This window comes from Vulpes vulpes, chromosome 16 (genome assembly GCF_048418805.1).
Source record: "Vulpes vulpes isolate BD-2025 chromosome 16, VulVul3, whole genome shotgun sequence".
NCBI classification, from domain to species: Eukaryota; Metazoa; Chordata; class Mammalia; order Carnivora; family Canidae; genus Vulpes; species Vulpes vulpes.
In genome coordinates, this window is record NC_132795.1 from 91,141,549 (window position 1) to 91,163,467 (window position 21,919).

Consider the following 21,919-nt stretch of genomic DNA (forward strand, 5'->3'; position numbering starts at 1 on the left):
GATTGGGAGAGGCAAGGAGCCTACCGTGGTTCTCCATTCCAGAACCCCAGGATCATGACCTGAGCCAAAGGCAGATGCCTAACCGACTGAGCCACTCAGGTGCCCCATCAGTCAAATATTTTCATCAGAGGCATTATATTAATTGTATTTATCTTGGGATCCATAATAAATGAACCATCTTACTATGAACTATTCTGTAAGAAGACCCTAACTTGAACAATTTGAATAAAAGATGGTTCTCTCTGACTTCTTATAATATGAAAAAAGGAATATCCCACTTAACTAAATTGCTTTGCTACCATTATGTTTTTTTATATCACGTTGTTAGTTTGGTTTGTGGAGGAGGGGAAATGGCATCATTAGCTACATTCTTTTATGGTAAAATCTAAAATGTTTAAAAATATTTATAAGGAAGCCCTGAATCTTACAAAAATATATTTATTTATTCTATAATCAGTTCATTCTTTACTAATAAAGTGATTATACATTTTTTCCATTTTATGCTATATGGAGAAAACATTTATTCATCTATTGCTTGTATTGTTATCACCTGAACAGCAATGAGGGCACGTCAAAGTGGCAAATTTGTTTTAGGTCTGGTAAGAATGTAGGGGTTCCAGGTGTGAATTCTAGTAATATAACTGCATTACTTTAAAGTAAGATCCTGCACTGAGTTATGCTTACTTGTTTTTCTAATTTCAAGACTGGTGATCCTGGATAGACCATTTGTAATATTAATGTAATAAACTAGATTAAATGGTCAACAAATATTAATAAATACTATTTATTAAGCACCTATTATATGCTGCTTGAAAACTCTATTAGATATTTTAGTATATCATTGCAAGAATTTCTCAAGGACATTTCTAGGATAGAAATTATTACTGAATTGTAAGATATGTATGTGTTCTACTTTACAAGGTAATATCAACCTTCTTTCCAAAGTGGCTGTTATCTATTGAAACTCTCTCCTGCAGTGTAAGAGAGTTTGTGCATTGTCCCTCATTTTTATCAACAGTGGGTAATGTCCAAACTTAATATTTGTCTGACAGTGTGAATATGAGGCTCAGATACATGAAGAAATAGGTCAAAAATTAACCAGTGAGTAAATGCTAGCGTGACATGCAAATGCTGGTTTGCCTGATTACAAATACAATAGGCTAGATTTTAAAGAAATGGATATATCTAGGCTAAGTCTGTTGGGGTTTTTTGTTTTGTTTTACTTTTTTTTTTTTTTTTAGATTTTATTTATTTATTAGAGAGAGAGAAAGCAAGTGCAAGAGCAAGCACCAGTGGGGGAATGGGGTGAAGGGAGAAGGAGAAGCAGGCTCCCCGCTGAGCAGGGAGCCCAATGCTGGGCTGGATCCCAGGACCCTGGAATCATGACCTGATCCTAAGGCAGATGCTTTACTGACTGAGCCACCCAGGCACCCTAGCTAAGTCTTTTTTATTACAGAAAATACTTAGGAAAAATGAGAGTGAGATTTCTTAAATAAAATGGTTATATTATGTAATAACTTCTTAGGGGAAGTATTTCTGAAAGTGTGATTTTAGATTAACCAGATCAGAATCACCTGGTAGTAGTGGTGCGCGTGTGGGTGTGGCGCGATGAGAGTAGAGAAGGGAGGTGCTTATTATTTTTAGAAATGCAGCAGATTCCTGAGAGCCCATCTCTGGTTGGGGTGTGATCCAGTCATCTAAATTGTCTAAAACTCTCCTAGTTTTTTGTTTTTTAGTAAACAATAAAGTTTAAGAACTTCAGCTTTAGGAGTTTTGAAGTAATTCCTCAAATACTATCAGATTCACACACAAACATGTATTAAGCATGGGCCAGAGACAGAAACTTAGTCTTACATATATGTGAACACTCACTTCTTATAAGTTTTGTCATCTCTTTCTTTCAGAGTTGCTTTTACTATTTTTTCTCTTTTTTCTGTCCTTTTGTCTACCTTGCACATGACATGAAATGGCATTAGGCCTCTGGAGGCAATAAGAGTAATTCTCTCTAAACTCTCTCTGCCTGGCTGGACCCTACTCCTTTGTGGAAGGATGATAGGATACAAAAGACATGCTCATTTCTTACTGCAATCACTATTTCATTTCTTTTTATAGAACTGATGATAGCAGTGGTATCAATTTTGGGTGGGTAAAGATTTAGACTTGACTATAAAAAGTGAAGATTCATGGAGCTGGGGTTAGAATTGTGAAAGATCCTTATATTTATCTCATTACTGTTCTTTTTAAATACCTTTTCTATGAGACAACTAATTTTAAAGAGGAAAACAAAGTGTGAGCTTGGTTGAAGAATTACTAGAAATATCATTCCCAGCTCGGACTCTAGTGAGAGCCTGTGTGAATAGGAATGGATATTGTAGACTCAAAAGAACTCTGTTCTCTTCACCTGTCCAGACCTTACAAATGGCTGTTTCCATTGTTGCTGAGCAACTAAATACTTAATTAAGTGGTACAACTAATTATGTTTAGAATTTTGTAGCCTTTATTTTGTTGTTTCAGAGACATTGACTTACCAAAAATTTAAAAACTCTTTGAGTTCAGCAGAAAACCTAAACCTACACAATTTTTATCTAAAAAACGAATATGATATTAATCATAAAACTCTAGATTTTGTAGGAATTGTCGTTAAATTGGGCTCTCACAATTATGCTTATTTCCAAGTTATCTTAATTTTATAGAATTTTGATTTGGTTATAAAATTAAATAATTATTATTAAAGGATTAGTGTCATACTTTGTAAAACAGATTTGTGTAACAAAATCTGAACATAATATGTGGCAGTTTGTATGTTATGCTTCCAAAACAGAGGCTTTAAATCCTATATTATATGTAAAAGTTGTTAGTTATTCTAAAGGTACAATAAGAGATTATTGTTCATATCAGTGTAATAAATTGATACTACCCAATCATACGTTTTCATTTTGCACATTGTCAGAACCTTGGACCTTAATCTTATTCTTTGGTTGACAGTAGCGACCAGGGAAAGAACACTTGTATTGTTTGGGATAGTCACATCTGTTCAACTTGATTCAGTTGAAGGTATTTGCATATTCTTAAGTATTTCTTCTGAGAGGGCTTAAATCCTTCTCAAGTGCTTGATGCATTTTTGAAATTCATTCATAAGGTATCTACATGCACTAATAGTTCTGTATAATATTGCTGTGCATAATCTGACAGATAAGACCACATTTTAAAACAAGGTATTCTTTAGGGGATGCTACATTACATTTTTACTTGCCCTGCTGGCAGAAATGTCAGGTTTTTTTCTAAAAAGCTGGTTTAATGTTTTGATTAAATTAATATATCTTTATTTTAGGCAGGTTTGTCAATCATAAGACAAAATAAAGATTTATTAAATAATAATTCAAAAGTTAATGGTACTTTTCCTGCCTGGTGGGAAAATTGAATAATTTTATAGAAAACCTTTGTAGAGCTTAAATAGATTTCTGATTAGTCTCCTTATTTTATAAGGAAAGTTAGTGAGGCCTAAGCTTACTTACTCAAGGTCACACAGCTTGAAAATTAGGCCTTATTTTAGATCTGAACTCAGAGACTAGTAAATCCTAAGGAATGTTGGTTTATGGCTTCTGGTTTACATTAATGATGGCATATGTTCTCTGATTTACATGATATACAGATTACCTTCATCTAAAATGTCCTCTTGCCATTAGAACACATAGAGATCATGTCTTAATTATCATCATATCTCTCCTGAATCAACAACGTGTCTTACACATAGTTAATGCCCAATCATTATTTTGCTGTTTTGTTTTCATTGTTCTCCTAAGCTATTATTCTGTAAAGGATAATTTTGAAATGAGATAGCTTGTTATTAGAATGTTAAGTACCCTTGATAGCAACTAGGTTTCATTTTGTATTCATTTTTGGTGAATTGGTAATAGCTGTGTGGAGAATTTGAAACCTGCTGGAGTGCGTTGGCAGTGTCTGTCCCAGACATAGCATTAGAGAAACCAGTGGTTTCTTCCTTGATATATATGATCTTAGGAGAAGGAGAGAGAACTATAGAGTGGAGTGATCAGAAAAGCCCCGGGAAGAAATAAGGCTCAAATTAGAGGATAAATAGAACTTGCTGGGGTGGACATCTTTGTGTCAGAGTGAGGGGTGGTCATGTGGCCTAGATTCGTGCAATCTGCCAGTCCATCGCCAAAGCCCTGGTAGCCTGTTACCATATGTGGATGAGGCTTCCAAGAAGGAGCTCAAAGGCATCCTCATCCAGTACAACCAGACCCTGCTGGTAGCTGATCCCTGGCGCTGTGAACCCAAAAAGTTTGGCAGTCTTGGTGCTGGTGCTCGCTACTAGAAATCTTACCGATAAACCTATTGTGAGGATGAGGGCTCATTTTTATAATAAACTATTGTCACAGGAAAAAAAAAGTAGGTGAAATGGTAAAAATGAAGTAGAATACCATAGAGGCTGGGAGTTCTATAAAAAATTGTAGGTATTCAACAAGGAGAAATATCATTAGGTTACATTAAGTAGAATGAAAGGAAGGAAAACAGTTGTTGAGTACTTTTGATTCCTATTTCTGAGCTAGATCTTCTTTTTAGAGGAACTCTGGATACTTTCTTTCCTGTCTGCATTCCTTCCTTTTTCTTTCCTGAGATTATTTAGGGGTCTTTTAGTTTATCTTTCTTTCTGCTGCCTGAGCCAGCTCTCTCTAATTTTTATCTGCCTTATTTAAAGATGTAAAAGTTATAATATAACTTCATCACAATTTTATTTCAGTGTTGTGTTATAGGAATTAATTAGGGAAGGAAGTTTCAACTATTAAATAACGTATTATTAAAGTGCTATTTCAAAATACTTAGCTGTAAAATAACTCCAAAATTCTAATTTTTTTTTCTTCCAGGAATCCCCTTCCGGTCGAAGGAAAGCTCTTGCTACTAGCAGCATCAACATGAAACAGTATGCAAGCCCTATGCCAACTCAGACTGATGTCAAGTTAAAATTCAAGCCATTGTCTAAAAAAGTTGTATCTGCAACTCTCCAGTTTTCATTATCTTGCATTTTCCTTCGGGAAGGAAAAGCCACGTAAGTTCCTTTTGTCAAGAAGACAAGCTGCTTCTGAGTGTGTTTTAAAACTGTATGTAAACAGCTTTTGACTCAGTAGACTGGCAGCAGTTGAAAATATCCTATTGCATACCAGTCATTCTTGCCATTCTTTGTTTTAAAGGCTGAATTAAATGAACTCCTTGTTATTTATAGAGTCTCTTGACTCTAGAGAATGAACAATAATATAGAAGTGACTATTAGCAATTCCAAATTTTAAATTGTATGTTATAGGTATTATAAATGTTTGTTTTGTATTTCATTGTCTTCAGGGTAAATAATTGTACTTTGAAATACAGACAGTTCAATTTATAGAGCTGTTCAATGAAGCTGAGATATAAGAGGAGCACAAAATGAAAAGTTTAGGATAAGAGGAATAAAAGAACTAAAGGAATTTTTCACAACTCATGTTCTTTCGCACAGCCTTCTAAAAATTTTATAGCAAAGTACAATTTGATATGATTATTCCTTTCAAAAATCACTTCTTAAGCACTGGTAATTCCTGCACCAGTTCTGATCTCCTAAGAGTAAAACTAGAACTGGATAAAATCAGGTAAACGTACCTGGAACAGGAAAAAAAAAGTAACATGTACTATGGTTGTTGCATACAGTCAAGTCAAGGAAGAGTGCATGTTTGGGGTCTAATGAAAAGGTTAGTACTACTTGGAGAGGAAGATCAGGGAGGGAAGAGATGGGAATTCTAAGCCTAGACTTAAAAGGTGGGAAGAAGTTGGCTATGAATATTTTGATACAATTTAAATCATAGTTCTAAATGTATTTGAGCCAGTGGAATGTGGTTGCTATAATTGGCCATGTCCACTTGACTGATTAGACTGGATTCTATGTGTCAGTCAAAATGAGATGTTTGGCACTCATCTATAGTGCAGCAAATAACTTGGTAGATAACAGTAAGCCTCATCTCTGGAAAGTTGGCTTTTGAGTGAGTGTGGTAGAGAGACAGTACAAAATGGATCAGTCTGTCATCTCAGGACCTTAAATTTTAGTCTTGAATACTGAGAAATTAAAAGTAAAGACCTTACCCTGAAGTTAAAGCCAAAATGAAAGGAAAGAAAACACAGAAAGAAGAGAGAAAACAGAATCAGAGAAGACCCTTTGATTGCGGACTCCTTTCCACTGGGCAAAAGCAGTAAGTGATTCAGCACCCTCCACAGGAGAATCTGGGCGAGAGGAATTCAGTTTAACCAAATGTCTCAATTCTAATGGAAAATTCTCTCAAAACATCCTAAACTCCCTCTCTACCTTTTTACTCCTTGCTCCCTAAACTTTCACAGAGAAAAATGTTCAAGATTAAAATATGAGGAAATTACAGAAGTAAAACTAAGCCAGTTAACATTTCAAGAATAATGTTGTATCTTGAAATTATTCCTCATTGGTAGGTGAGCAATTTGTAAGGCATTCCTATAGGTAATACAAGTTTTTTGTTTATGCAGACTTTGTGTCACTAAATCTGTTTTTATAAGGGGAAATGATTTGGTTAACTGTAAACTTAGGTGAGATAAAATGCAAAGAATTTTAAAAGCCTTTTTAGTCTGCAAAGTTGTACTGTGTTTAGGATATAAGTGAATATTAGTGAACATTCTTTACAAAAGAGTTTTCTTATTTTGTTTGGTTTTTTATTTTATTGTGGTATGGACATGAAAAACAGTATCTTAGGGTTTCTGAATTTTAGAGAGGTATATATATTTGAAATTTAATTTGTATATTACATATTAAAATATGGCTTATTCACTGCAGTTTATTTGAAACTTAGGGTAAAAATAATAGATCAAGAAAACTTAAATTACTTGATGTTTAGAGTATTAGTTAATGTAAACTATAGACATATATTTAAAATACTTCAAGATAAAGACATTCTTACATTTTATCAAATATATGGTATTTAACTTATAATCAACCCAGGTCATTTTTCATCTTGTAATTTTAAAAAATGCTAGACTTGAAAGTGTTTTTTTCTGTTGCAGTAGTTCCTTAACTTTTTTGGGAGTTATGACCCCTATGAGAAAAATGCACATTTAAATAAGATTTAAACATAATTTATAGGAGTTTACCATTTCTTTATCTTCCTGTTCATCAAACCAAAAGGGCTATGGATTTCAGATTAAGAACTTCTATTCTGGGCAACCTGCGTGGCTCAGCAGTTTAGCACCACCGTCAGCCCAGGGCGTGATCCTAGAGACCCGGGATCGAGTCCCACGTCGGGCTCCCTGCATGGAGCCTGCTTCTCCAACTCTGCCTATGTCTCTACCACCCCCCCCCCCTGTGTCTCTCATGAATAAATAAAATCTTAAAAAAAAAAAAAACTTCTATTCTGAATTATTTTAAAAGTTTGCATATTTTAAAGTCAGGATCTCATTGATATGTGAACTGTCTCACTGTTTTATAAAACAAGTTTTTATTTCCAGATTTAATGATTAGGAAACCACACTTTATTTTATTTATTTTTTAAAGATTTTATTTATTTATTCATGAGAGAGAGAGAGAGAGAGAGAGAGACAGGCAGAGGGAGAAGCAGGCTCCATGCAGGGAGCCCGACGTGGGACTTGATCCTGGACTCCAGGATCATGCCCCAGGCCGAAGGCAGGTGCTAAACTGCTGAGCCACCCAGGGATCCCAGGAAACCACACTTTAATACTTATGAAGAAAATTTTAGTCTTCTACAGATCTGCAGCACAGAGTTAAACTAACTCCTAACCAGTTAGTTTTTAATCCAGTTTGCTTTTTACTATTTAAACATGCCATTTAAAAATTAACGAATAGGAGTGTTTAGATTTTTCAATAATTTTGGGCAACTTTAAAAAGGCTTATTAACATAGAAGGAATATATTATTATTTTCTTAAGAAACAATCTTTTTTCAAACAATGTCATTTCATGAGCTGTGTATTAAATTTTAAATCATTCATGTAGGGATGAAGACATGCAAAGTTTGGCTAGTCTGATGAGTATGAAGCAGGCTGACATTGGCAATTTAGATGACTTCGAAGAAGATAATGAAGAAGATGATGAGAACCGAGTGAACCAAGAGGAAAAGGCAGCAAAAATTACAGGTTGGTTTTATTAGCATTTAGCTAGAAGTTTATCTTTTTTTTGCAAAGTTGAAAACTCATTCTTGTTTTCCAGGAAAAAAACAATGCCACTAACAAAGTATTTTTTCTTCCTTAAGCCTTTCTAATATATAATATACCATTTAGCACTCTGAAAACTTTATGTGGTGATGGTTAGAAACAGATTTTCACAATTTAAAACCAAGGCCAAGCTTAGTCAAGAAAGCATAAAACTTTACTGGAACTACTGATATAGTATAAAGTAGTCTAAATATGTTTATACTTTTTTTGTCAGTGTATGGATGAACCTTCTTGTAAGTAAAGATCTGCCTTAAGGGTGGCAGGACATGATGAATTGGCTTCCTTCTCCTAGTTTATGTGCACAATCTTTGTTTTGAATTTGTATATTTCTTATGTATCCTTATATGTAGAAGCTTCAATGCAAGTATTCCTTATAGCTGGTTTGATCAAACTACTAAGATGAGAAGTGGTTAGAATCTCTTTGTATTAATTGGTCAATAAATATTTATTGATAGTCTGGCTATCACACTTAAGGAATTGGTGTTATACATTTATTATTGGAATGAAAATCGACCACTATGTTCATACTTCTTTCAGGTAATGAATTATTCTAAATTTATGAATTGATATCCTTAATTTCTATCGTCTAATCACCTCTTGGTACTTTGGCAGCCATCTCAGCCTTAACTCTTACTGTCATATCATATTGGGGCAGGGGTGGCAGTAGAATTTCCACTGATTACATGACCCATGTAACTCTTCAGCCAAAAACTTCCTTGACTTTCTTAACTCAGTTCTGTTCACCTCCACTCCGTTTATAGAAATTTATTATAAGGAATTGATCAGGTTTGTATATAAAAATGGATGTTTTGGGGGATTCCTGGGTGGCTCAGCGGTTTAGCGCCTGCCTTCGGCCAAGGGCGTGATCCTGGAGACCTGGGATCGAGTCCCACATCGGGCTCCCTGCATGGAGCCTGCTTCTCCCTCTGCCTGTGTCTCTGTCTCTGTCTCTCTCTCTCTCTCTTTGTCTCATGAATAAATAAATAAAATCTTAAAAAAAAATAAAGATGGATGTTTTGTTCTGTGCCAGTTTTGTAAATTAATATTTTCTAATTTATGATTGCCACTTTGATTTCTCATTTAACCCAGTGTGGTTTAGGAGACTGTATTTTATTGTGGGCTTTATTTATTTCTAGTTTGTTTGTTTCTTGTTTAAATTTATTCAGATAAAATTCTGAAGACTTTCAAATTTCAGTTTCATATGAGTGAGATTTTTTTCCTTTGAGACGTATGATCTATTTTTGTAAATTTTCTGTATCTTTTTACATGTATATTCTATTTGTTAGATTAAGCATATGTTTTTAGATCAAACTTTAACTTTGTAATAGTTATTTGTATTCTTATTCTTTTTGTGTAGTTCATCTATTAAGGAGAACTTCAAATTCTTTAAATTCTTTAATGCATAAAATGTGCATAAAAATAATTTTCTAATAATTTCATTATGCATTATAATTTGATCAGTTTACCCCATTTAATGCCTCTTGCCCAGAAATTTTGCCTGGTGTTCATATTTGTAACTCATACTTTCTTTATATTTGTGTTTTCCTGGTGTATTTATCACTTTCTTTGCAACCTGTATTAAGTATTTCTCTTATAAACATTATTTAGTTTATCTATCTTTATATTCTTTGCCCTTAATAGTTATACTTTTTGATAACTGCATACTTAACTTCACTTTTATTACTTTGTACTTTTATTTGGGACTTCTTATTTTTTCCCCATTCATCCCTTAAATTTTACCATTCTCCAGTGTTCTTTAAGTACTTTTTAATAGAGTAATTTGGAAGTTATACATTATATTTTCATTTTAGTATACAATCCTCTAAGATAAATAAGCCAGGTAGATAAATAAGTGAACCTATATTTTTCTACTAACATTAAAAATAAAACAGGGGTACCTGGCTGGCTCAGTCAGTAGAGCATGTGACTCTTGGTCTTGGGGTTAAGAGTCGAGCCCATGTTGGGTGTAGAGATTACTTAAAAATAAAATCTTTAAAAAAATAAATGAATAAAACAATGTGTTAACTCACTTCATATAAGATGAGAGATTCAATATTTTTTTCTCTTTTCTTTATTTGAACTCTTCCCCTAACCCCTCCTGGCTGTTATTTTTATTTCAATAATATTTTGGAGTTTTTTTCAATAATAATAAATGCAGACATTTACGTTATGTTTATAATTGATGTCAGCAACAGTTATACAGTACTTTTAAAAATTCCTTGTCTTTTCTGTCTTTGAGTTCTTTGTTTTATTTGGCTATCTGAAGTACTTCAGGAAGGATAAGTTAATAACCTTCCTCTACCACCACCAGTGCCCTTTAACCTATCCTTCAAGATTTAATTTTATTGACACATACACTGAGAAACCTTTCATGCCCACTCCCTCTTAAGCTTGACTGTTCTAACCTTTGTGCCACTACTGTACTATTTACAAATACAGGCATTTTCTTATAGCATGGGTGTTTATACTGCAGTGGAATACAACTTGATCTTTTATTGGAGGATATAGTTTGTTCTTTATAAATCATTTTTGGTTAAAACTAAGTCTCAATTAGACACTAGTACCATAAGTAGGAATTTTAAAAACTCACACATTTTCATAGCTGTTTTGGGGAATGTTGTACTGTTTTGATCACAGCAGTGAGAAAAAAAAAGGTGATAACAATATGTCAGAAGTTTTATGCTGGTATTGAAATGAAAAGAAAGGACATTTCAAAAAATGAATTATAGATTTAATGAAAATATTCAGTATTCGATTTTATAGCTAAACCCTGGTCTTAGTCTGTTTGGGTTACTATAACAATATACCATAGATGGGTACCTTATAAACAACAGAAATTTATTTCTCACAGTTCTGGAGGCTGGAAGTCTGAGACTAAGGTGCCAGCATAGTTGGATGAGGGCCCTCTTCTGGGTCACAGACTTCTCATTGTATTCCTCAGATGGTGGAAAGGGGCAAGGGATCTCTTGGGGCCCCTTTTAGAAGAGCATTAATCTTATTCATGAAGGCTCTGCCCTCATGACCTAATCCTCTCCCAAAGACCCCACCTCCTAATACCATCACACTGGGAATTAAGATTTCAACATATGAATTTTGTGGGGACACAAACATTCAGACCATGGTAACCCTTCTTGCTTAATCATACATATACATCTTATTTTCTAAAATTCTTGTAGAAGGAATAACTTTCTTTTAGATAGTCTAAAATTCTCTGACCCTAATTGAAGACATTGTTTTAATGCAACTTGTGATGATCCAAGATTTCTTTGGAATTTTACTATTTTGTGTTATTATTTATTTATATATTCTTTTCCCTATTTTCTGAAATTCCTTCAAGGTAGAGACTATTCTATTCATTTTTTTTTTCATCACTAGCTTCTGACACATTGTCTGGAACTTATTGAGAATTTAAGATATGTTAACCAAAAAGCCATAAATCAACGAAGGAACTTTTCTCTCCTATTATAGCCCATACTTATCACTCTGGCTTATTATCTTGTTCCATTTATTTGACCTTTACTCATATACTACCTTTTACAGGGTAGATTGGTCCCATTTTATGGATGGCATATGATCTGGAGGACACATGATTGAAACCTTAAATAATTCAAGACTAGTTTTCCAGAAGTAGTGAATGCAAAATGTGTTGAGCAAGCAGGGGTAGGTGGGGACAGTGATGATTAAATGCATGCTCTTAAGTCAATCCATAGTCATTGTAGCATATTTTGCTTTGATGTTACATTTTTTTCTCTATTATATTTCCAGAGTACAGTCACTTAAATTAATAGCACAGCATGTTATGGCAGTTGTTTGGCTTCCTTAGTTGCATTTTTTAGCACATGTAAATTCCATTCCAAACTTATTATCTTTCAGGAATTTTTTTTAGCACCAGCACTACCATTCTAAAAATGTTTGGGTAAAGTAGGTTTAGGATAGTTAAAAATATATTAAAATTTAACAACAGTAATGTTAAAGCAATAGGTTAAAACAAAACAAAATAAATGCATTTTATAAACATAGTACAAATAAAGTATGGTGGGTATATTTATTTACCAGTTAAAGTGGCAGTAATTTAAATACAGCTTATATTTACTCTTCCTTGCAGTTTTGAAATTGCTGACAGAATGTTTATAGAGGAAGGAATTATTATTTTAAATTTTGCCTCTATTATATCTTTATATTGCAATTTAAATGCATAAAATGCAATCACATATCAATACAAATTATATATTATTTCCCCAACTAAGCTGCAAAGTTCTTAAGGGAACAAACTGTTACAATTATTTTATGATACTTCAGATTGACACCTAGAGGCTATTCATTTAGTCAGTGATTTCTTATGAAATATTGCTGTTAGACCAGTAGTAATTAATAAAATTTATCTTCTGAAATTACTGTCTTTGCTAGAAGGTAAACATAAACTCATGATATCTATACTTGGATTGATCAGAAATCCCTACCCTGTTCTGTTCTAGACAAAATTCACTGCTAAGTGGAAACATATTTTGGGACTGGCTCTTAGACAGAAACCTGTTATATATGCAGGTGCATTCTACAGTAAATGGGCAAGGAAATTTTGAATTACAGTTAAAAGAATCACTGAAATGTAGTGGGAGTAATAGATCTTGGAAATGGAGAAACAAAGCCTGATAATGGGAGAATTTATTATAGCCAGTGTTAGAAAATATATATGGTTTTAAAACAATCGGTGCCTCCATCTGTATATGACAGCCTCAGAATGATTGATCCACTATTTGGCAATATGACCATCTTTGAGATTCATGTTGAATTTCTGAGTACATATCAACAAGAGGAAAACAAAAAAGATTCCTCCATAAATAACAGTGTCCTGTTGAATACAACTTAGAAAGGCTGGTTCAACTGAAGCAGTTTATAGCAAATCATTATTGGAGAAACTCAGACATTATGATATACTGGAAAGATACCAGTATACTTAAAGCTGTTGCAAAAATAACCAGGGGTTCTACTTAGGTTCAACCAGACACTCAGGTCACATAAGCCAAACTAAGCATTAGATTCACTTAGAAGGAGGTTGGAAACACAGAAACAGCAGCATGCCAGCTGAGGCTCTCTTTTTCACTGGAGTCCTCATAGCATCTTAGGTGCTATTCTTTGACCTCTATCTCCATGTGACAGCTTGGGTACCAGGAGATGAGATCCACATAGTTAGAAGCAGAGATTGCCTTGATTTAGAATCTGTGCTGCACAAGAGCTGGTATCTTTCAAAACAGTTTAATAGGTATAGTTTCCAGGGTCTTGGTAATGGAAATGCCTAATTAACAAGAGTCCACAATCAGAAAAGCCCAAAACTGGTCTTTCATCAGATATATCGTCCATTCAGAGTCTTCCCATCCAGATGCAGTTTATAAATTAAGAATCATTTTTACCATAAGCACTATTGTCTGTTGTTTATTAATCCCTCTCCTATAGATTATAAAGTTAATTTGGGGGGAGAAAGAGTGACATACTGGCTAACTTCAGAGAATAGTTGGTAGTAGAGGAGATAGCAGTTCATATTTAAAGAGCTAAAGTTGATTATGGTAAGCCTCAACCCTACAAGATTATATGTCCTATCACTAGGACTATGAATGGGGAAAAATAGGTCTTCCTCTGAGTAGTTCTCTCAGAATGAACTTGGGACTCTGGTCAGAGAATACATCCATTAAATTGCTTTTGGTTTTTACCTGGCCATTTACTCTCCAGTACCCAGGATGCTTATGAACAAAATCATAGGCTTGCTGTGGGCTATATAAAATAATAGAATAAAGATGGCCACCCATCTTGGAGGTCTGTGTAAAGGATGAGAATTTCTGGAATACTGCATCTATTATTTAGGTATTAACATTGGAAAACAGGGTAAAATCAGGAGCTGGGGACGTTTATGATCCTGTGAGCCAAAAAGTTGATAAGACATCACAATTACCTCCTTTTTAAAGGAATTTGAGACCTTGGGAAGAGGACTGAAGATCTCTTCCTAGTGTTTAGAACTCAAATATGCTAACTCAGAGACCAGAAGTAGCAGGAGCTACGGATTCCAAATTCAGCCTCCTTTCTGTGCATTCTTAAACCCTAATGCTGCTTTGTTTGTACTAACGACAACTGAACATTCTCTAGGCCCTCCTGCCTCCCTAGGAAATTCCAGGAGAATTCTGCTGATACTAAGAGCCCATTGACAGAACCAGAATGGAAGTGAGAGCTCTGAAGAAAAAGTTAGAAATTCTACCATATTTAGAGGAAGAGCTAGGAGACAATGAATATTCTAAGTACTGATATGCAATCTTTGATTATTTGTCCTAGGAATGCACTGTTGATTTAATCATAGTAACAGAATAAAGGAGAAAAAGCATATAATCATCTCAATAGATTATAAAGGAGTGTTTGACAAAATTCATTACCAAGTTTCTTAGCAAGATTTCATTGTAAGGAAATTTCTTCATTTTGATAAAGAACATCTATGAAAAGCTACAGCTAATAACATATGTAATGGTGAAATACTGAATACTTTTCTCCTAAGACTGAGAATGAGGCAAAGATGTTTGCTTTCACAGCTTGTGTTTAACATGATACTGGAGTTCTAGCAAGGTCACAGGATACAAGATTAATGTACAAAAATCTGTATTTTTATATATGAACAAAAAACATTTGAGAAATGAAATGAACAAAGTAATTCCATTTATAATTGAGGCTAAAAGTTATATAGATATTTATAAATTTAACAGAAGATGTAGAAAAACCTCTACTTTGAGAACTGTAATACAGTGTTGACGGTAATTACAGAAGACCTTAATAAATGGAGAAATGTTCTATGTTCATAGACTAGAAGACAATATTGTTAAGATTTAAGTCCTCCCCAAATCCATCTATAGATTCTACTCCTTGCTAATCATAATCCTAGTGGCTTAAAAAAAAAAGATAGAAATTGAAAAGCTGACTCTAAAATATATTTGGAAATGCAAAGGACCTGAATAACAATATAATCTTTAAAAAGAACAGTTATCGTAATATTAAAACTACTTGATGTCAACATTTACTATGAAGATATAATATTCAGTATAGTGTGGTACTGGGATAGGACAGTGGAACACAACAGAAAGTTCTGAAATAGACCCCAACTTATTTGGCCAATTAATTTTCAATTAAAGTGCAGCACAATTCAGTGAGGAAAGGAAAGTCTTTTCAACAGATTATTTTGAAACATCTGGATGTCCATGTTGAAAAAATAAGCCTCAATTCCTGCCTTTTAGGATATACAAACATCAATTCAAGGTTGATCATAGATCTAAATGTAAAAGCTAAGAAAATAAAGCTTCTGGGGAGAAAAAAAAAACAATGTATTTGTGACCTGAGGGCAGGCAGAGGGTTCATACATAAGACATAGTAGACAAGTAAACATGAAAGAAAATTTTGATAAATTAAACTTCATAAAAATTAAAAACTTAAGCTCTTCTAAATAGATCATTGAGAAAATATATGGGTAAGGTATAGACTAGAAGAAAATATTCAGAAAGTACATATCTGACACATTGTCTTACATTCAGAATAGATTTTTAAAAATGTCTGAAATCTCAATACTAAAAACACCAATAACCTGGGATGCCTGGTTGGCTCAGCAGTTGGGCATCTGCCTTTGGCTCAGAGTGTGATCCCCGGGTCCTGGGATTGAGTCCCACATGGAGCCTGCTTCTCCCTCTGCCTGTGTCTCTGCCTCTCTGTGTGTGTGTCTCATGAATAAATAAATAAAATCTTTAAAAAACACACACACAAATAACCCTATTTAAAAAGATTATTTTTAAAGATTTTATTATAAGTAATCTCTACACCCAACATGAGGCTTGGATTTACAACCCTGAGAATAGGAGTTGCAGGCTCTACTGACTGAACCAGCCAGGTGCCTCAAACCTATTTTTAAGAAAATGGGCAAGAATTTAAATATGTGGTCCCCAAACAAAGCTGTATCACTGGCCAATAACAACATGAAAATGTTCTCAGCATCACTTGTGATCAGGGAAAAACAGATTAAAATCACAGTGGGATTATAATTCCACACTTAGGAGAATGGTTAAAATTAAGATTGGCAATACTAAATATTGGCAAGGATGTGCACTAACTGGAACTCTAATCCATTGTTGGTAGAGTGTATGATGAATGGTACGATCACTGGGTGTATTCCTTACAAAACACTAAATGTATAGTACCTTGGACACAGCAATTCCTCTCCTTGATATTTATCCAGAAAAAAATGAAAACACATGTCCAGAAAAAGATTTGTACAAAAATGTTCATAGCATTTTTATTCATAATAGCCCTGAACTGGAAACAGCTGAGTTGTACATCAGTAAGGCAGTAGCTAAATAAAATATAGTACAGTTGGCCCTTGAACAACAAGGGAGTGAGGGGTGTCAACTCCCTGCATAGTCGAAAATCCATTTGTAACTTTTGACTTCCTATAAACTTTATTAATAGCCCACCATTAACCAAAAGCCTTATTGAAAATATAAACAGTCGATTAACACTTGTTTTATATGTATTATATACTGTATTCATACAATAAAGTAAGCTAGAGAAAAGAAAATGTTATTAAAGTCATAAGGAAAATGCATTTATAGGACTGTACTGTATGTACCAAAAAAAAAATCTACATGTAAGTGGACCTGCACAGTTCAAAGCCATGTTGTTCAAGGTCAGCTGTATATTCATAATGGAATGCCTTTGAATAAAAATGAACCGTTGTTATGTTCCATATCATGGATGTATTTCAGAGCCATTATGCTGAATGCAAGAAGTCCATTTACATAAAGTTCTGGAAGAGGCAAAGCCAATCCTGTGTGATGGTGATAGCCTATGGGATTGAATGAAAAGAGGCATGAGGAAATTGGAGGAGATGATGTAAATGTTCTGGATCTTGGGTTACATGGGTGTATACATTTATCAAAATTCCTTGAATTATGCAATTTAAGGTTTGTGCCTTTTACATAAGTGCATATGTAAAATACTAGAAGGTAACAGAAAAATTACAGTAAGTATGTTAGGTTACTAAGAAAATAAATGCTTTCCAACTTTCTGATTTATTGATCACTGTGATAGCTAGTCTCCAAAGATTGTCTCCCTGTGAACCATGCTTCCTACTATACATGCTCTTTGGTCATCCTCTCTCTCTCTTACATCTGGGCTAGCCCTGTAAATTACTTTTAACCGTAGAATTGGTTGTGGAAGTGACACTTTGTAACTTTTAAAGCTAAGTCGTGCTGTATATCTTCTACTGGGGCCTCTTACAAGGCATGCTCAAGGGAAAGTCAGCTGCCATGTAAAAAAAGTCCAACCACTTTGAGACTGTTATGCTAACAGGAACTCCAAACTAGCTATGTGGACCAGATACTTTGGGAGGGAGATATGCCTGGAAGCCCCAACTTGTTCCTGCTTTCTCAACTGAAATACCAAACATGCAAGTGAAGAAGCCATTTTTCTTTTTTTTCTTTTCTTTTCTTTTCTTTTCTTTTCTTTTCTTTTCTTTTCTTTTCTTTCTTTTCTTTTCTTTTTTCTTTTCTTTCTTTTCTTTTCTTTCTTCTCTTTTCTTTTTTATTTCTTTTCTTTTCTTTTTTTCTTTTCTAAAATTTTATTTATTCATGAGAGACAGAGAGAGGCAGAGACACAGGCAGAGGGAGAAGCAGGCTCCGTGCAGGGACTTGATCTGGGGACTCCAGGATCATGCCCTGAGCCAAAGGCAGACACTCAACCGCTGAGCCACCCAGGCGTCCCCAGTTCAGGCTTTCAAATGACTTCAGCCCTAGCCACCATCTAACTGTAATGAACCATCCCTAAGTCCAGTCAACCCACAGTAGTGTGAGAGAGAGTAATTTGTTTTAAGCCACCAAATTTTGGAGAGATGGCTTAAGCTATAACATTTCTATAGGTAAATGAAATATAGATAGATACATATGTAGATTAGTAGACATAGATAAACACCTAGATTAAAAATACTATTTCTATAATTAAAAAATAAGATATAGATATTTCTTTTTTTTTAAATTTTTATTTATTTATGATAGTCACACACAGAGAGAGAGAGAGAGGCAGAGACACAGGCAGTGGGAGAAGCAGGCTCCATGCACCGGGAGCCCGATGTGGGATTCGATCCCGGGTCTCCAGGATCGCGCCCTGGGCCAAAGACAGGCGCTAAACCGCTGCGCCACCCAGGGATCCCGGTATAGATATTTCTATCTCTACAATTATCATGCCAATTATTATGACCCATTTAGTTCATTCATGTTTTGGTAAGGGGGATGGATAAAAGTAGAGATAAAAACAGTGCAATGAGTTGAAGAATAAATGGTAGGTGAGAAAATTTACTTGTTGTAAAGCTGCTTTCTTATGTAGATTAAGAGAATCTAGCCAGACTAGAAAGGGCTGATGGTTAAGAGACTTTTTTAAAAAATTGGGAGCAACTTGATCATAATTAATTTATTTTTTATTTTTTTTATTTTTTTATGATAGTCACAGAGAGAGAGAGAGAGGCAGAGACACAGGCAGAGGGAGAAGCAGGCTCCATGCCCCGGGAGCCCGATGTGGGATTCGATCCCGGGTCTCCAGGATCACGCCCTGGGCCAAAGGCAGGCGCCAAACCGCTGCGCCACTCAGGGATCCCTTGATCATAATTAATAAGCCACTAATGTGTACCAATTAATTAAGAGGGAGGGATTGGAGGTCCGGGGGACAGGCTACTCAATGTTGACTTTTCTGCCTGAAGTATCTCCTCCCTTTCCCATTATGCGCCATGGGATTGAAAATCGTATTAATAAACCCATTAGTTGTATCCAAAAATCAAATATTTATGGACCTGAGCCTGTGAGAAAAGTGACATCTTTTGAACCTTGATCTCTGCCAGGAAGTTGAAAGGTTACTATCTTAGACCATCTTAAAATGAGATAGACCTATACTGAATCTTGTTATGCTTTGGAGAGAACAGTGAGGATGCTGCAAGATTTGCAGGTATGTGTTCTAGGTCTAGACAGTTTATTTTTTTCTTCTTTTAATTCAGTTACAGACTTTCTCAAAAGGAAAACACTATCTACTCTTAATGCTACCACCCCAACCACCTTTTTTTGTTCAATGTGATAATCTCTTGTGGTCAATTTCTATCTTCTTTTGCCTTCCTAACAGTAAAGGAGAGTCTCAAATTACTTGACCCTTTGCTTTGATTGCCTGCCCCTAATTTAGTTTTCCTTCCTATTCTCACCAATGTGAAGCAAGTCCAGACTAACACACTGTTGCTATGACTAAGTTTTAGAATTTGAGTAGCACTGGGGTAGAAATTTGTGCTATTACATAGCATTCTTAGCATTTTTCAGACACATAAATATTTGGTGAAACAAGATTATAATAAGTAATACAGTATAATGTAAGTATATAAGGCCAGAAAGGGCCAGTTTTGATCAAGGTAGTATACTACTGAGAAAGCTTACCACTTAAAAATAAAATTCTGGGAATAAATTTTTGTTATAAATCTTTTAAATTTTTAACTTTTTTCTGATAATGCTTCACTTACCTTTTCCCCAAAAAATAGAAAGCCATGAGGGTGCTACCAAAGATATATAATAGGTACTTGATATTATAAAACACATTGACTATAGGAAATTTGAAAAAAAAAAAAGGCAGAAAAGCACTTTCTTGAATTATTTTTTTATTTACTTTTGTTTTGGAGAGGGTGGGGGCAGGGGAGAGACAGAGGAAGGGGGAGAGAGAGAGAATCTTTAAGCAGGCTTCATGCCCAGCTCAGAGCCTCATGTGGGGCTCAGCCTCACAACCCTGAGATCATGACCTGAGCTGAAATGAAGAGTTAGACACTAAACAGACTGAGCCACCCAGACGCTCTGAAAAGTGCTTTTTTAAAAGGAGAAATACATAACAAAATTATGTATTTTAGGCTTCAGACCAACATCTGCAACTGCTAATTGAATTATTTCCATGGGAAGTTTCACAGGCATCTGTAACTTGGTATGTGCCCAACTACATAGCCCCAGTCACAGTAGTAGAATACTATTCACAGAGTCACCCAAGACAGAGCTGGCACTTGTCCTAGATTCCTTTCCCTATCCCTCATGTCAAATTAACCACCAAATCTTTATTCTTAATTTATTCTTTAATTAGCAAATATTTATTGATTGCCTCCTTTCGTGGAGTAGAGATGCTGAACTGCTCATCTTCTTGCTTCCTGTCTTGTTTTGTTCCAAGCACTGCCACCATGTTGCTGCTGGAGTGATGTTTCTAAAATATACGTTTTGATATTTCATTGGATTCCTATACTCTCAGAGTCAAGTTCACATTCTTTGGTTTGATTGCAGTAATCTTTACAGTAGGACATTTGCCAGCCTCATATCATTCCATTTTCCATCCCTGGCATCTTAAACCCCAAATGACTTGGAGTTCTTCAAATGTGTCTTATTCTTTTTTATCTTCCTTTCCTCCTATAGAATGCTCTCCATTTCTTCTTTTACAATAATAATGATAATAATAATGTTTTGTATTAGCTCAAATTTAAATAAGTTCAGAAGGCTTTTCTTTTCTTTTTCTTTCTTTCTTTTCTTTTTCTTTCTTTTCTTTCTTTTCTTTTCTTTCTTTCTTTCTTTCTTTCTTTCTTTCTTTCTTTCTTTCTTTCTTTCTTTCTTTCTTTCTGATTTTATTTATTTATTCATGAGAGACACAGAGAGAGAGGCAGAGACATAGGCAGAGGGAGGGAAAAGTAGGCTCCATGCAGAGAGCCTGATGTAGGACTCGATCCCAGGACTCCAGGATCATGCCCTGGGCCAAAGGCAGGTGCTCAGCCACTGAGCCACCCAGGTGTCCCCCGAAGGCCTTTCTTGACCTCAGACTATATGCCTCTTTCAGTTTCACATGGTCTGTAATGCATATCTCAATCATAATATTTATGACACTTACCGTATACTGTATAATGCTTCACTTATTTTTCCCAAAAAAATAGAAAGCCATGAGGGTGCTGCCAAAGATATATAATAGGTACTTGATAAATATTTATTAAATAGGTAAATGGTATTTCTTTGGGGGTTGCCTCTTTGTATGATTGGAATTAACATTTTTTTGTATACCAAATAAAGGAAGTATTGATATAGCTAATCAGAATTACCTTTTACTTTATTAATATGAATGAAAGTTCTAGAAGCAGAAGTTCTGGGAGGAATGTAAGGATTTATTTAAGCTATGGATAAAGAGGAAAAGTAGGATAAGGACAACTGTCATCAGTAACAATGGAAAGAAGAAATTATTTTGGGTTAAAGAGGAAATGATCATCAGTGATATTAGATGTCACTAAAAGAAGATTGAGGGGGAGAAAACATTCTAAACATTCAGAAAAATGAGTATAAATAATTTAATCATGTGTTGGAGTCATCTTGATAATATTTAAAGAAATGCCCAGGGTCCATGTGTTGCTAAGTCCGTTAAAGCATCTGCCTTCTGCTTGGTTAATGATCTGGGTGTCCTGGGATTGAGCCCCACAATGGACTCTTTGCTTGGTACGGTGTCTGCTTCTTCCTCTCCCTCAGCCCTTCCCCTCTGCTCTTGCACTTTCTCTGTCTCTCCCTCCCCCTCCTCAAGTGAATAAATAAAATCTTAAAAAAAAAAAAATGCCCATGTTGTGCCTAAAACTCCATGGAA

The 21,919-nt window shown here is 34.9% G+C and overlaps 1 protein-coding gene across 33 annotated transcripts in view; it reads left to right on the forward strand.

Annotated features, from left to right (window-relative positions):
• The window catches only part of EHBP1 (EH domain binding protein 1), a 320,237-nt gene that overhangs the window by 112,023 nt on the left and 186,295 nt on the right, over window positions 1–21,919 (forward strand). For 27 of the 33 annotated variants that reach the window (XM_072742367.1, XM_072742383.1, XM_072742385.1 and 24 more), the window contains exons 6-7: window positions 4,887–5,068; window positions 8,013–8,152. In XM_072742367.1, coding sequence (XP_072598468.1) covers window positions 4,887–5,068; window positions 8,013–8,152 — 322 coding nt within the window. Of the gene's footprint in view, window positions 1–4,886; window positions 5,069–5,939; window positions 6,234–8,012; window positions 8,153–21,919 lie in introns of those variants that run through there. The other 6 variants (XM_072742391.1, XM_072742390.1, XM_072742389.1 and 3 more) reach the window with 4 other exon arrangements.